The sequence below is a fragment of the Phocoena sinus genome, chromosome X (assembly GCF_008692025.1).
Source record: "Phocoena sinus isolate mPhoSin1 chromosome X, mPhoSin1.pri, whole genome shotgun sequence".
Taxonomy (NCBI): Eukaryota; Metazoa; Chordata; class Mammalia; order Artiodactyla; family Phocoenidae; genus Phocoena; species Phocoena sinus.
Genome location: NC_045784.1, coordinates 12086967 through 12103632, shown reverse-complemented (window position 1 = coordinate 12103632; position 16666 = coordinate 12086967). Strand labels below are relative to the sequence as shown.

At 39.4% G+C, this 16666-nt stretch overlaps 1 protein-coding gene across 4 annotated transcripts in view; it reads right to left on the bottom strand.

Annotated features, from left to right (window-relative positions):
* The window catches only part of MOSPD2 (motile sperm domain containing 2), a 68389-nt gene extending 51930 nt beyond the window's left edge, over positions 1–16459 (bottom strand). For 2 of the 4 annotated variants that reach the window (XR_004348096.1, XM_032620127.1), the window contains exons 1-3: positions 16219–16310; positions 15990–16059; positions 1539–1694 (exon numbers count right to left, since the gene is read on the bottom strand). Coding sequence is in view for 3 of the 4 variants with exons in the window: in XM_032620127.1 (XP_032476018.1) it covers positions 1539–1694; positions 15990–16059; positions 16219–16227 (235 nt within the window). In the remaining variant the exon portion in view is untranslated. Of the gene's footprint in view, positions 1–1538; positions 1695–15989; positions 16060–16218 lie in introns of all 4 variants that reach the window. The other 2 variants (XM_032620126.1, XM_032620129.1) reach the window with 2 other exon arrangements.
* Between the last annotated feature and the right edge of the window lie 207 nt (positions 16460–16666).

Below are 16666 nucleotides of genomic sequence, written 5' to 3'. Positions count from 1 at the left end.
TTGCAAACAAATATTATCACGATTGGACAATTTCAAAAGAACATGGCAGTAAATGTCCACATTATAGCCTCAGAAGTGGTATAAGAAATCAAAGTTTGATAACCAGTAGAGTCTAATACATTTATAATCTTGGGGCAGGTGGGAAATACTTCAAGAAAATGCTAGATCCTTCAGCAGGAGGTCCACTCTCTAGTGAGGCCGAGAACCAACACAGCAAGGCAGCAAATGTCAAGGCTTCTGTGTCATTCATCAGTACTTCTCCGAGAACTCTCAAAGATTTATCTTTCCCCAGCCACCTTTCATCATCTCTCTGCTGTCTGCCACTAGAAACTAGCAATTCTATGTAAGAGAAAACTATTCTTGAGTTTAAAGGTTTATTCTGTACTTAAATGATTTAGAAACATCAGGTTTACATTTCTTTGCTTGACTAATAAATGCTTCACTGTTGAAATTACCTACAGTTTTTATATCTCCAATCAAATTATTTTTTAAATACTCTCCTTCTGATAGATTCCTTCTCCAAGTAGGATGACTGCGGAGAGTATCTGCTCTGGATTTATTTGCTGACTATTTTGTATTAAGTCTCCAGACTCAGTCACTCCAGAGCTTATAATCCTCAAGGTCAGGAAATCCTTTATACCTCATCGAAACTAGTAGTTGTGCCAGTTTCTTCCTGTTAAATTTTTTAGGAGGAGAGAGATAACGGGTAACCTTTCCTGAAAAGAGTTCTCCATGTACTTGAACACTATTATAAAATCCCCTCTAAGATTTAAAACTCCTTTTTGGGGGAGGTGGGGAATTGCAATCTAGAATTGGGCCTTGAAATCAAGAAGTTAAGAGGAGGCTGCTATAGGCATCCTTGGGGATAAGCCTGCTTTTTGGGAACTCCCATTCGTATAGTAATTCCACATGGAGCACCTATTAGCACAAGGAACTCTGGGAATAGAGACAGACACCAGGCAACAACTGAGAAAAACAGGCAAATAGTATCCCCTTATTTCTAGGCCTAGTAGCGAAGATGCTGTCTTGATATTTTAATCGTTCTAAACCAAATAGACACAGAATAGAAGACTCTGCTGTCAGTGAAGAATCTGTGATTCTGCTCCTTGGTGATCTGATTTCCTTATGAATAATCCTATTTTAAGATTTATTCATAAGATGTTCCTTTCAAATGTTACTGTGTCTTTATAAAACATTATATTCTGATATTTCTGATGACTGCCAAGAATATTTGCAAATATGCTATAAGTGTAAAATAGTAACATTTATGCAGGGGATATAGTACACAGTCAAGGTTAAACTGAACAGCTTACCATTTTTTTTTTTTTTTTTTTTGCGGTACGCGGGCCTCTCACTGCCACGGCCTCTCCCGTTGCGGAGCACAGGCTCCAGACAAGCAGGCTCAGCGGCCATGGCTCACGGGCCCAGCCACTCCGCGGCACGTGGGATCTTCCCGGACTGGGGCACGAACCCGCGTCCCCTGCATCGGCAGGCGGACTCTCAACCATTGCGCCACCAGGGAAGCCCGAACTGCTTACCATTGACAGACATTTCTTTCCTCCACTGAAAACTCTCATCAAGCATCTTCAGTGTTTCATCTACAACATTATGCCTCCAACATAAGTAACTTTCAACCCAGTTATCATCTTGTTGTAGTCTTTCAACATCACGTGGATCATACTTATCTGACTTATCTAGGGGAAAAACAGTAATAAATATCCAAGTCAAATAAATTCAGCAGTGAATGATAACCAACACTAATACCAAAGGAGAAGAAAGACCTGGAAGATAAAGCTAAGCTACTTGAAGATAGACACAGGGATGCAGTTCAGATGAAAATGCAATTTAAAGGATTGATGGAATTTCCAAGTATGACTAGAATAAAGTTATCTAAAAATTGCAGCTTTATTTTAAGACAAGCCACCACAGAGTTAAAAAATAAGACCATAGTAAAATATTTTGCATAACCCTCTAAAACCATAAACCAACATCTAGGAAGATCGATTATGTTATGTGAACTTAAAATACTCACCCTAGACAATGAAAAATGAACTTTTATGTATCAAGAAAGAACTAGGTTGTACTTAAAAAGACATGTTTGCCAAGTGTCTTTTTTGAAAATGAACTAAATACAAAATGGAAAACTATGTATGTAGCAGTCAACATTTCCCTTAATTCACTGGAATAATTGTTGCCAATAATTTCTCATTATCCACCTACACACATGCTGTGTTCTCACCAACCTCTACATACCTCTATATCCTCCTTCCACACCCTGCTCTATTTTTCTGTAACTGAATTTTCCTTGTCTCCTCACAACCACCTTTGCACATCCAAATTCTACCATTCTGCAAGACTCCTTTCAAATGCTTCCTCTTCCATAAAAATTTTCCCTGGGCCTAGAAGTAATTCCTTCCCTCCTGTGAATAGCTACAGGACCTAAACTACTCACTTAGCACCCTTGAATCAGAGTTACTCGTGTTTATGCCATATCTTCCCATATACAGATCGTAACAGCACAGTCTATATACATCCTAAGAAGCCCCCAAAGCAGATTACATAGTGCCAATGAAAAGGCCTTCAGGAAACATTTGTTGATTGAATCTATTCCTTCTCTATTTTTTATTTTCTCTGTCAATGGTACCCTCCCAGGGACCCAAAGAAGAAACTTCAGAAAATTGCCCGGCTCCTTCATCTTTTTTTTTTCCCCCTAGTTAGTTGCCAAATTGTATAGATTCTCTCTCCTCTCCAGTAGTTCTGAGTTATTTCAGGCCCTCAGCGATAACAGCTGAAAGGGTGGGGAAATATAAAGAGCATCCGTGGAATCATCTTCGAGTCCCAACTTCCTTATCTTTAACTGTTTTAGATACTCACAGGGTTGTGTGAGGATCAGAGAAAAATGTATACATGAAAGTACTTGAAAGTTTCAAGCACTATAAAATGTAAGATGAGGCCATAAATCATGTATTTGTAGAGTGTTACCTTGGATATGGCTTTCAATATCTGGGCTCTATTTTTCTAATCTTTACAATGAGTGGTTCTGTTGTAAGTTAACCTTGGAAAATGGTATTTTAGTTCTGTCTATTCAAAAGTTCATCAGTATTCAAAGGACAACTTTTCTTTAATTATGATTTATAAACATGAGTTGAGGTATAAAAGAATTTATATACTGTTTAGCAACAAAAAGGACCCTGGGAGCACCTGCCCCTAAAGTCAGATCATCCAGTTTGGCCACTGGACAGCACTCTCTACTGGACCAATATAGTGTTTTCCTTGAAATTACTGTCTGACTTCAAGAAAATTTCTCCCAAATACCCCAGTGTGAATAACCATAGTTTACTTAACAGTTGTTCTTTCAAATAAAAATGGTGGTCCTTGAAAAATGTGACTAATTTAGCTAGCAACTCAAATACGCATAAGTATTTAATGTGTATTTACTGATTGTTACCCAGAACATTTAAAGCCCATGTACTCAAGGGTCAAGATTTAATAAAATTTACTGCTTCATCGGGGGCTTTCTAAAATAAAATTGACTTAAAAAAAAAAGTTTTAACTGCGAGTGCTGACAATGAAGAGACTATAATGGCCAAGTGCCTTGATTCGGGCCAAGGAGGCAGCAGTTTTGCCCACTATTGCTTCTGCGTAATCAGAGCAAACGAAAAAGGGAAAAAAGCTTCTTAGCATCACTGTGGAAACAGCTTTGACCTCATGGGCTCCTGAAGAGTCCTGGGCATCTCCAAAGGTCCGCAGACTACCACTTCCCCAGGACAACATGTGGCAAGTGGTAAAAACTCAAAAAATATTAGCCATAAGAAGAAGAATCAAACATTATTGTTGTTATTATCAATACTCCTACCACTGCTGATATTACCACTACGGATACCATAAACAAGACAGTGCCCATTACCAAGAAATGTAAAGCTTATTGCTCTTGGATAGCTTTTAAGGATACAGATCTTCGAAATTAGAAATCTCCATTTAGGTTAAAATGATTAATTATTGTTATTAATAGGACATGTGCTTACATATGAGACACCTCTTGTTAAACATTTACCCCTAGAGACAGGTAGAGATGGAAACAGCTAGAAAAGACAGAGCAAGAGAGGACTGGGGAGGAGGTCATGTAGGAGTGGAGGGAGAGAGGCTGGAGAAAAGTAGGGGCAGAAGAGGACAGAGAAGAGGGCTGAGGGGAGGAGAGCGAGAGACAGAAGGACACACAGGGAGAAACAGAGAGAAAACTGAGCATTCAAGGTAAGGAAAACTTGGCCTGGGACCACAAGGCCAAGTGTAATAATAACTGCTTATGACAACACCATTTGCCGCTTTCAAACACAGCTCCCAGACAACTGAACTGAGGGGAAGCAAACTACACAGCCCAAAACATACCTCTTTGGCATACTGATTATTTTAGGCTGATATTTTTAACAAACAGCACATACAGGAATCTTTAAAGTGAGTACAAGTCACCCTTTTATAAGAAACATTTACACGTATAAAGGAAGTCTCCATTTGTAAGTGCCTCCCTCTCTGTGACAGGAAGAGGAGAAGGATTGGAAATCTCCCGAAACTCTTATCAATGGGAAAGGCCAGGACATAGATCTGCACAACCATCCCCTTGTTCACTGAGCTTTTCTTGGTCACCTCTCATAACTGACTCCCCACCCTAGCATCTTCTGTCTTTAGCTGGAGATGGTATTGAAGGTGGTGGCTTGGGCCACTTCAGAGAGTTACTCAGTCCACCTGGGTCTCTCCCACGTATACAAGGGATACACATGTTAAACTTGTGTTTTTCTCTGGTTCATCTGTCTTATATCAATTTAATTATTAGGCCAGTCAAAGAACCTAGAAGGGTAAAAGGAAAATGTTTTCCCCTCCACAGAACCCTCAAGTGTTAGGGAGTTTTCTGAAAACCAGTCCTTCAGTACATCCAGATGTTACAGGAAGAAGCTGAACATGTACACTCAAAAGGTATCTGAAGATATCGAAACACACATGTGCGCACACCCCTCCCCACCACCTAGGACACATCACTTTGAAAGACTTTACCTCTCAGTGATTAAAGCACAGCGATGAGGAAGAGATTTGCCTTATACACAGATATATATGTGTATACTCTCATAATACCTTGTCCTTATTACTTTCATCTTGCTGAGGACAGTGAAAACTTCATCACAAACCAACATTAATCTCAAGTGGCGGACTTTTAAGCCTCATCCTTACATTTGTTCAAAATAGCTCAAAGCTCATTTTTGGCCACTCCTCTGTTAAGAAACCTCAGTGAACCATCACCACACCCATATGGTTCACTGTCTCTTTCTACTATTTATTTCTTCTTCCATCAATTTTGCTCTGTAAATTGGTCTTATATTTATACAGTGTATCCCCACCAAACAAAGTGGAAAGTTCCTAATTTTGCAGAGAAAGAACTAAATAAATGGCAATGGTAATTCACCTCTGGGTTAGACAGGACTAAATGTTCCAGGGTAAAGATGACCTCTCAGCTTTTTGTTTCCTCCTCTCTTCCCTGCGTGTGCATGCCCACCTCCTTCACACTCTCCCTCACATTCACAATTTTAAGTGCGGCAGGATAAACAGACTACAGTGCTTACTCATGAAAGAGAATTCCATTATTAACTTTTCTTCTTCCCTCGTGCATTTGTTGGCTGGTGAAATTACCAACCAGCCAGAAACTGTGGTTTAAGGTTAACAAGTGTGAAAAAAATTCATAGCCTGATTCAGGATACCAGGCACAGTGATGAAATCAGAAGCCCCCTGCTACTAACTATGTACAGGGAGACTGAGCAAGTCACTCTGGGCTTGATTTTCTTCTCTGTACAATGGAGATAAGGTCTGCCTATCTATCCACAGTCTAATGAAGATCAAGGGCACTTTGAAAATTTTAAACACAATGCCAATGAATTTTTATTAACATAAGGTAGAATTCTCCCTATGAACAGAATATTAAATTCTAACTGACCTATTGGTTGAGAAAATCTTGAAAGTATATTATAGATATTATAAATGTGCCTAGAATTCATATAGAAAGGTTGAAAAAATACAAAAGTATTCTGATAATGAAAACCAGAAAAGTTATTAGGGTGTCATACCGTTCAGATGCAGCAAATATACAACTATCAAACATCAACAGTAGTTTAGAACCTCTTAGCATCTGTTATTTCTCCAAGGACTCTGAGCACTGATCCACTTAAAGTCCTGGTGGGACCCTGGAAGAGCATTTGTACTGGATGGACCACTTCTATTGGCTGGACCATGTAAATGTCAACAATGGGAGTGATCAGGCTGAAATAACGGAATATTCCCTTTAGGGCATCCTCTGCTGGTTGGCCACAACCTACCCTGAATCTTCTCTTTCCTGTGAAGCTAGCTGGTGAGAGACTGAGAGGCAGGTGATCATCTACGATGGGATTAAGCCATTGGCCTAGAGCGGCGTTTCTCAGACTTTAGCACCTCTCAGAGTCAGCAGGAAGGCTTGTTAAAACGGGGATAACTGGGCCCCACCTCTAGAGTGTCTAATTCATGGGTGGGATCCCAGAATCTGTACTTACAGCAAATGCCTACAGGATGCTGCTGCCGCCCCAAGGACCACACTTTGAGAACTACGGGCCTATTACAGGGGTAGGCAAAATTGTTCGGTAAAGGGCCAGATGGTAAACATCTAAGTATCTTAGACTTTGAAGCCACATATGGCCTCTGCTGCCGATCCTTCCTCTTTTTTTTTTTTTTTAGCAACACTTTAAAAATACAAAAAATATTCTTAGCTCAAGGGCTGTTAAAAAACAACAATGACAACAGGACTGAGCCGACCTCTGGTCTGCTGTAGAGAGGGGAGGTGCTTTGTGCTTCAGCTCCTATCCTTGAAGAGCTGAATTCATATGCTGGATATGTACGAGATGACTTACCTTGGATGACTTATCTCCCTTTTGATCTATTGTTTTCAATGTTCTTTAATCATACTTTATAATTTTCTCCATAAAAGAGAAAAAGTTGTATATTTCTTCTATCAGATTATTAAGCAGTCGAGATTTTTGTGTTGCTACCATGAGCCAATACTGACAAGACTGGCAAACGTTATACCTCTTATATTCCTTGCCATGTTGATAACGAGCTTATTTTATATCCAGTAGAATTACAGAAATAATATTGTAGATCACTGTCTTTTTCCTGACACTCTGGGAATCATTTTGAAGGTTCACAATTAACCATGACCTTTGCTGTAGAATTTTAGAAGGCACACTTCAGAGCTAAGAAAGTTTATCGTTTGGTAAAAGATTTGTTCGTTTTTCATAAAGGTGAATTATAGCCAGTGTGGTTTCTGTCTTTACTGAAATAAACATTTTCCCTCATTTAATCTGGTTACTGCAAATGTTTGTATTTGCTTAAACAAATATAGAAAAAAGAAACAGAAAACAAATATGGCTAGCTAAAGAAGGAAGAGGAAGAGGGAGTGAAGAGGCACAAGAGATGTAAGAGACTTCGCAATGTGTACCTTTTTATAGTTTTGGTTGTGAACTGTGCCTGTTCAAAAATTTCACTGAGAAGCATTTTGTTAACGTGGTAAATTCCTCTGCTGCATTTTCTGATTATGAATTATCTTTGCATTCCTGGGGCTAACAAAAGACCTTGGGCCTTACGAGTATGTGTGTGCCTTTGTGATGGTGGGGTGGGAAGAGTGGTAGAGGTCTGTGACTACCAATTCAATTTCTTTAATAGTCATTGATGTATTTAGGTTTTCTACTTCTCATTGAGACAATTTTAGATGATTTTTCTTTTCTCCAGAAAGTTTTCCACTTAATCTAAGTTTTCTAACTTACTGTGATAAAGCTGGTCATTGAATTCTTATGATTTTTTAAATCTCTACCACATCTATAATTCTATCTGCTTTTTGTTCCTAGTGTATGTGTTTGCCTTCTCGCTATCTTCTTAATCAGTCATGCGAGGGTTGTTTATTTTACTAGTTCTTTCAAAAGGCCAACTTAGGTTTATTATACCTACTATCGTTCTTTCCTATACCATGAATATCTGCTCTTTTTTCCTCTACTTTCTCTAATTTACTCGTGTGCATTTTTTTAGCTCCTTGAATTGAATCTTTACCTGATTTTTATTGGGCCTTGTTTTCTAATAAATGAAAGTGAGACCACAGGTATTCTCTTGCTCAGCTTTTAAGTATTTTGTAATTTCCATTGTGATATCCTCTTTACCCTACGAGTTATTTAGCAGAAGTAAGAATTACACACGTTGCAGGAAAGTTGTTAACCCATGGGTTATTTAGAGGTGTTATTTTAGTTTCCTAACATTTGATTTCTTTTTAAGTACCTTACCTCTCATTTAGTTGCTTAATGGGGTGAGAATATGGTCTGTATGACCTAGCTGCTTTGGAATTTCTGAGACTTCCTTTATGACTTAATATGTGGTGAATGTTTGCAAAAGTTCCAAGAGCACAAATATATATTGTACCCACATAAAGTTACAACATCATATTATACTCTCTATTATCAAAGGCTTGATAGGTTTAGACATGTATTAAGGACAAAACTTGATAAACTCTTAACCCATCTTTTCCTCTTCTTGTGATCATGACAACTTTAAAAGGTTGACCTGGAGAATGTTGGAGTAGAATTTAAGGAAATCCAAGTGCTTGTGTGTGTGTGTGTGTGTCTATCTGTCTGTCTACCTACCTATCTTCTAAAGGCTTCCTCTCTTGGGGATAATACATAATTCATTACTTATGAGGACTAATTTATTATCACCCACCATATGTTAGCTCAAGAGAGCTAGGAACTGCAGACGCAAAGATGAATAAAGCCTGAGCCGATCCCTGATGGTTCATAATCCAGAGAATTTACGTAAAATGTCCAGGAGTGTAGTTCCACTTTGTGTTTTCTAACATTTTTATTGGAATATAATTGCTTTACTATGGTGTGTTAGTTTCTGCTTTATAACAAAGTCAATCTGCTATACTAATTCCACTTTAAATGCCATTTTCCTTACACCCTTCCTTTCCAGAGGGCAGTTGATAAGAACAATCCCGTTTTTATGTACCTTTACGTACAGAGCTTCCTTCTATTCACTGCTGATCTTCCTGTCCTTGAAATTCTCCTCTCAGAGATCATCTATGATACTAACATTTCCTACTTCTTCTACTTCTCTAACTACTTTGTCTCCCTCAGCCTAATAAGACGAAGGCATCCTGCAAGGTTAACTGCACAATTTAAAGAAAACAGAGAAAATAAAGACATTTTCAAAATTAAGTTTACCACCAAGACCTCACCAAGGGAAAATCTCAAGGTTATACTTAAGATGAAGCAATAATGATACCAGATAAAAGATATGAAACTTAAGGAATGATAGATAAAGATATTGGCAAATACATGGTATATAAGCAACCACTAATATATAAAACAACAATAATCAATTGGAGGAGGGGTGATTTATGGGAAACCAGGTTAGAACTCCACAATGACCATACCTGTTAGGGAGTAGAAAAGAGGAAACACTGCTAACTCATTTTATGAAGGTTGCATAATTTTAATGTCAAAGTCACACAAGAAAAGTGCAAGAAAAGAAATTTTTTGCAGGCCAATTTTTCAACACAGATGTAAAACGCCCAAACAAAATATCAGCTAACCGACTACAGCAATATATTTTAAAAACCTGATTAATATAAGCCACCATATTAACAGATTAAAAGCGAAAAACCAAGTGAACATTTCATTCGATACACTGTGTTCAATAGATGAAGAAAATGCATTTAGTAAAATTCAACCCGCAACTGTGATGGGAACAAAACAACAAACAAAACCCTAAGACTAGCAAAGCAGGAACAGAGGAAACTTCTTCATTTTGATAAAAGATATCTACAGAGATCGTGTTCGGGGGTATCTCTCTAAGACCGGGAATAAGACAAGTAGGCTTTTAACAATGCTTCAATTCAACAATGTTCTAAATGTTCCAGTGAGTATAAAACAGAAGCACTTAAAGCTCTAAAAATTGCAAAGTTAGAAAGAAAACTATCATTATTTCCAGGTGATATTATTGTCTACATAGAAATACAACTTATCTAGAGATAAATTATTGAAATTAATAAGAGTTAGTAAGGTTGAGTCCAATATTAATGTAAAAAAGTCAAATGTACTTTCTATAAACCAGCAACAATCATTTAGAAAATAAATTCTGAAGAGATACTGTCTAAACCACCATAAAAATAAAACATATAAAGTATCTGGAAATTAACTGAACAAAAATGGGTTAACCTTTATGGAGGAAATTATAAATCTTTCAAGAAGGAAGAGTTCAGCAGTTAGGTATACCAGGTTCTTAGAAAATTTCACCAAGATGATGTCAAGTCCCCCAAAACTGATCTTCTGATTTCACATGATTCCACTCAAAATCCCAAAAGAGGTTTTGTTTTGTTTTGGGGTTTTTTTTTGCAAAAACATGATAAACTGATTCTAAAATTTATATGGACGAACAAAGGGCCAAGAAGAGCCTGAAGAAGTGATTTTCATAAGCAGAAACCAAATGGCCCATAAAGATATGAAGAGATGCTCAAACTCACTGGTACTTAAAGAAATGCAAATTAAAACCACAATGAGATATCCCAACACCCCCATCAGATGGGCAAAAATTTAAAAAAACACTAACAATGCCAGATTTCAGGATGTAGAAAAATAAGGACACTCAAAAAGTGCTGGTTAAAATGAAAACAGATGCAATCAGTTTGGAAACTAGTTTGGCATTATCTAGTTAAGTGGACCGTGTACTTATTCTACTACCCACCCATTTCACTGTTGGCTACAAACTAGAGCAGCAGTTCTCAAACTTCTTGGTCTCCAGACCCCTTTTACACTCTTAAAAATAAGTGAGGGTTCTAAAGAGTTTGTTTGTTTATATGGGTTATATTTACTGGTAGTTACTATATTAGGTATTATAACAGAAAACAAATATAAGGACACACGAGCACACATTCTATCATCTGTCAGAGCAATATCACGTGCCATGTAACCTCTGGGAAACGCCACTGTATGCTTGTGAGAGAATGCCAGTGAAAAAGGAAAATGATGTCTCAGTGTTATTATGCAAACAGTTTTGGAGTCTCAAGCCCCTCGAAATGGGCTCAAGGAACTCTAATTCCTAGACCAACTTTGACAACCGCTGCCCTAGAGAAAGTCTAGGCCCCAGGTATATCTAAGAATGTTTAAAGCAGCATTGTACATAATAGTAAAATCTAGAAAGAACCCCAAATCCATCAACTGGTATTTTCATTCTGTGAGCAACAACACAGCTATAAAAAGGAATCAATTATAGTATGAATGACTCTTCAGCAACAGAAGCAAGTCATGGAAAAAGAATATTCAGCTTTTATTGATATTTCAAGTTCAAAAGAGGTAAACTTAATAGAATACTGGTGAGGAATACGTCACAGGTGGTAAACCTAATGAAAAGCAAGAGAATGAGTAACAGCAAATGTAGGATAAGCAGCTGCCCTGTGAATGGCCGGGTTGAGGATACCCACAAAGTTCTTTTTCTTTTGTTGAATAGTGAGTACATGGGTGTTTATTTCATTCATGTTTTATACGTTTTGTACATAAAAGATATTTCAAAGTTAAAAATAAGAGGCCAAGACAAAACAAAAGGACTAGAAAAAGTTATTGGATGAGAGACAATTATTAAACTTAACAGCAATGGGAGAAACCACAAAGGAATGGATAAGTTTGAATACATACAAAAAAGGAAAAAAGTCCAAGTGACATAAACAAGAAAAGCCCAAACCAATTTTAAAACCCATACTAAAGAAAAAAAATTTTTTAACTACAAATGGATGTAAACATATGAAAAGAAGTTTATTCTCATTAGTAATCAAATGCAAACAAAGAAGCATGAGTTAAGAAATGATCCTAAAGCTGTGGTGAGACTAACACTTTCATATCTGCTGGTGGGAATGAATCGTGGTACAACTTGTATGGAGGAGAATTAAGCATACATATGAAGTATCTTAAAATATTCACACTCTTCAAACCAACAATTCTACTTCTACACATGACTCTTAAGGAAAAAATCTGAACTACTGCGCAAAATATCGTATTAACAAAAAACTGGAAAGAATCTAAATGTCCAAAAGGGACTACTTCAGATAAAAGATAAGAAAATTCTCTTTTATTTATAGAACTGAATATTAAGTGGTAATGTAAAACGTGGCTTACTTCGTAATATGGGGAAATAAGATCATGTCAATAAAAAAATGCAACACAGAAAAACTACATACAGAATGACCTTTTAACTATTTTTTTAATGTATAGAAAAAAAGGCCAGAAAAAAAATGCACCCACTGTTAGAAGAGCTATCTCTGGATGATAAGCTTATGGGAGATTCTCCAGACTGTTTCTGGTATCACCCAAATTTATTTAAATGAATTCATATACTTATAGAGCCAGAAAACAAACCTAAAATTACAAAACCCACAAACCTCTCAGTTGCTCTTCAAACTCAATAAAGTACAGCTGCATCGCTTTGGTGGCCAAGGCTCTCTACGCTATATTCCCACTGTTTTTAGGCAGGTATGCTTACCCTCCTTAAGGCTCATCAAAGCAGACTTCCTATGGCTTCCCGAACAAGCCCCACGCCTTTTCACTTAAGCATCTCAGCTTGGACTATTTGAGCCACCTGGATCACAATCTCTACCTAGCCGAATTCTAGCATCTTCCAAAGTTCTTGAGAAACACCACCTTTTCTAAGAAGTTTTTCCTAACTCGGTGCTAACCCAGTCACCCCCATTAGATGTGATTTTTTCCTGCTCTTTGACTCCTACAGAAATGATTTTAGCACTCATTCCTCTTGATAGAGCTCTGTTTTGATGACTCTACTAGATTGTAGTCGTTCAGGAAGGGGCTCTATCCTTCTTTGGCGCTTTCTCTAATATTGACACACTGTTTCCCAGAATTAAGCACATAGTATGTGAGGAACTGAATACATTATGTCACAAGGGATTAGTCTCTTTCCTTGGCCACAAGAAGGAGGAAGATAGAAGGGAAAATGTTTCTCATTCGAGACTCAGCATGAAATTTCTTACAGAAACAATGAGGACAGAAACAGTAGTATTGCTACAACAATTATGGACTTAGATTTCATTCTTTTTGCAGCTACAAATCTATCCATAATTGGTAACTTAATTTCTGTGGAAACAAAAACATGCTCAGAATTCCCGAGAACCTACCCCCCAAGGAGGTGTTGGAGTACAGCCAGTGTGTAAGGTAACATACTTGCAAATAATATTTTCCTTTAGGAAAAACATCACGTTTGCTTAAGCCTGCCTTAAGCCTCTTCTGAAACAAAATATTGTTAACAATAAGAGAAAGGGGAAAATGAAAGAGAGGAAGGAGGAGAGTGGATGTTCTCAACACCTAACTTCTAAAAAGTAAACTTGAAAGGGAGAGCACAGGCAAATCAAAAAACCCTTTTCACCACTTTCCTACTCTACCTTTACCCAGTGCTGTATTTCAGGAAACAACTGAAACCTTAAGGGGATAAAGTCTTTAAAGAACTTTTATTTTCCTTTCCAACGCAAGTCTTTAAATTAATTAATATTTGCAATGTCTATGCAGATAACTCACCCACGTACATTCACACATCCCCAGGTGTGACAAAAACCTCCCTATACTTAATGCCAGACAGTGCTTTAATTTGAAATAACACTGGTCTTTAGGAGACATTTGTGAGGGCTGCTCTTTGCCAGATTTTGGTGGGGGAGGGGAGACGGTCAGGACAGCTCTTAATATAGACTTGGACTCATCTTCATATGTATGTATTTAAGCATTGCTGTATTCAATCAATGACTATGTATTCAGAGCTGTGATAAGTATACAGAGGCGAGTCAGACCCTGCCCTCAAGGCCCAAAGGCTGCCCCAGACCCACAGACATTCTACTGAAGGAAATGAACAATAAGGAAACAAATGAACAGGAAATTACAGGTTATGGTAAGAGCCCTAAAGGAGACAAGACAGGGAGGCTACTTAATAATTGGCAAAGGTCTCTCGTATACATGTAAACCAAGATGGAAAAGAAAAGAAGAACGTAGCCATGCTCACTCCCTATAAAGAGCCTTCCTTCCAGGCAGAGAGAACTGGAAAGGTCCCGAGATGGAAACAGACTCAGTCCATCTGGAGTGTGTAAAAGCAGCAGTGTGGCTGGTCATGTTATTCAAACTGTGGGTCACATTTGTAGGTTGAGGTGTCAATTTTATGGGTCATTGTATCAGGGAGTCATAGGTTTTCAGCATAAGTATTCTTTAGTGAACTTTTGCTTCAGTTATGTGTGTGCGTGTGTACTAAGTTACAACGTATAATACGTTTCTTACTGTGGGCAGTGGTGAAATCTGTACTAAGCAAGAGGAGTAGTAAAAGATGAGGATGGAGCTCATCCAGCTCGTGCATACATGGCCTCACAGTGTAGGCCACCATAAAGAATTGGGGTCTATGCTAAACACAGCAGAAAGGTACTGAAGGGTTTCAAGCTGGGGAGTGCCATGATCTAATTAGACATGATGGTGCTGCCACAAGATCACTAGAGTGAATTCAGAAGACCCGAGCACCAGCCCCGGCCTAGCTACTAACACTAGGGCGTTTGAGCAAATCACTTCATCTCTCTAGAGCTCACTTTCTTCACTGTAAAAATGAGAAGGTTGGACCAAGATGACCTTCAAGATCTTATCTATCGCTAAATTCCATGACTATATCCTGCTTCCTCCCTCGGGCCTAAGTAAATGACCATTTGGGAGAACTAGCTCATTAGGTCAAGTTCTGGGTTACTTCTTACAATGTTATAAACCATGTAGCTCTAAGAGTTACATTTACACAGAAAGCAATTTTAGAATTCTCTCTTTACTGGAACCAGCTATCTTATTAGCAATGAGATCTCTGGGCTACAAGTGAATCAAGTGCTTTTGCAACTCTCTGGTACAAAGTTTGCAATGTGAAGAAAACTGACAGGGAGGGATGAAAAGATTTACTGACTAGGTTATTCCGAACATATTTCTTTATTTGTTCTAGGTCATTAACTGACATACCATCTAGGGCAGTCTAAAGCTGTAGGGAACCTCCGCTCAGCACTAAAATCAAGATGTAGAAGCTGAACTCCTTTCACATAACCAAAAAGACTACTGAGGAAAAATATTGAGAGCCTACTATATGCTAACCCCATGCTACACAGTTTGATATATGCCTTTTCATTTAATTCTCCTAACCTAATTATTCACATTTCACACTTATGGAATCAGGGGCTCAGAGAAGACAAGCAAGCTAGTAAGTGGCAGGGTTTGGATTAGACTATTTATTCCATATTTATAATACGTTATCCTACAGGCTTCTGAAAATTACTGTACAAAGATTAAATCATCAGTTAAATACTGGACAACTCAAGTTATCTGTGACATCTGGACACAGAACGTTCACCCAATAAATCAATTCTGGACTCACAGGTACTTTGCTATGTACAGTGTGGGATGAAAAGATAAGAACTTGCTCCAGCACGAGAGGGCCTACTTCGTGGGGAGCCTGCTGGGTTGTAGGAAGTACAATTAGGCAAAATGGCCGAGGAATTCAGATCCCCAATTAAGCACACGTGAGTAGTATTACAGCTGTTTCCAGGTTCATTTTCTCGATTGTTGCTCGTGAAAGGTCATTAGAGGTACAGTGTCACCTGAGCTGAGGGCCTGACAAGTGTCCTGCAAGTTCCATAAACTCGAGACGCTCAAAACACTTCCAACTTACATTAACCCTTTAGGAATCAATGGACGCATCACTTGCCCAATTGGAGCAGTGTCCTTGCCATATTAGGCAGAGTAAAACCTGGGAAACGTGGAGGGCACGGTCCCTAACCCCGTGAGAAATGGTCCCTAATGACTCCCGCAAACACCCCAGCAAAGTTGGGGACGCTCATTTCACACCTGCCTCAACACCGAGATTGCGGTACCCACCTGTCACATACTCAGCTTCGAACCTCCGTCGGACGTCAGAGATGAGCTTGGCTTTATTCTGGGCTTGATACTATAAGGGAGACACGAAGGGACGCTTAGACATTACGCGCTCCATCCCACTTCCCCGCTGCCCAGCCCACCTGCACCTGGGCGCACGGCCCCCGAGGCTTAGAGGCGGCTTCGGGGTCCGAGTTGGAGGGGTTCGGCAGCGGTGCGGTCGGCTCCTCACCTCGGCCATGGTCGCGGTTGTGGACGTGATTGCAGTTGCCGTCGCCACTTCCACGACTGCGGTCCGACTACCTCATCACAGGGCAAGCCGGCCCGGAGGTAAAGAGGGAAGGGCGGGAGGTGGAGGCGGTCGCGTGACAACGGAAGGCGGGCAGCAGCGCCGCCGCGCCGCCCAATCCGGTGCGGCCGCCTGGGAATGGAGGCGGGACCAGGCCCTCAACCTGGCTTCCCATTCACTTCTTGTTCGGGCCCCGCCCCCCGACGTCTCCTGCACTGCGGACCCGCCCCCGCCAACCGGCGGATAGCGGGCGCTTCCCTCTTCAAGCTCAGCCCTGGCTAGCTCCTCCTGCTCTTCGCTTTCACAACATTCCCCGGAGGCCTCGCCTCCTCAGCCTCCCTTGGCAACCCGGTTCTGGCCGCTAGGCAGGCTCCGCCTTCTTTGCGCTGGA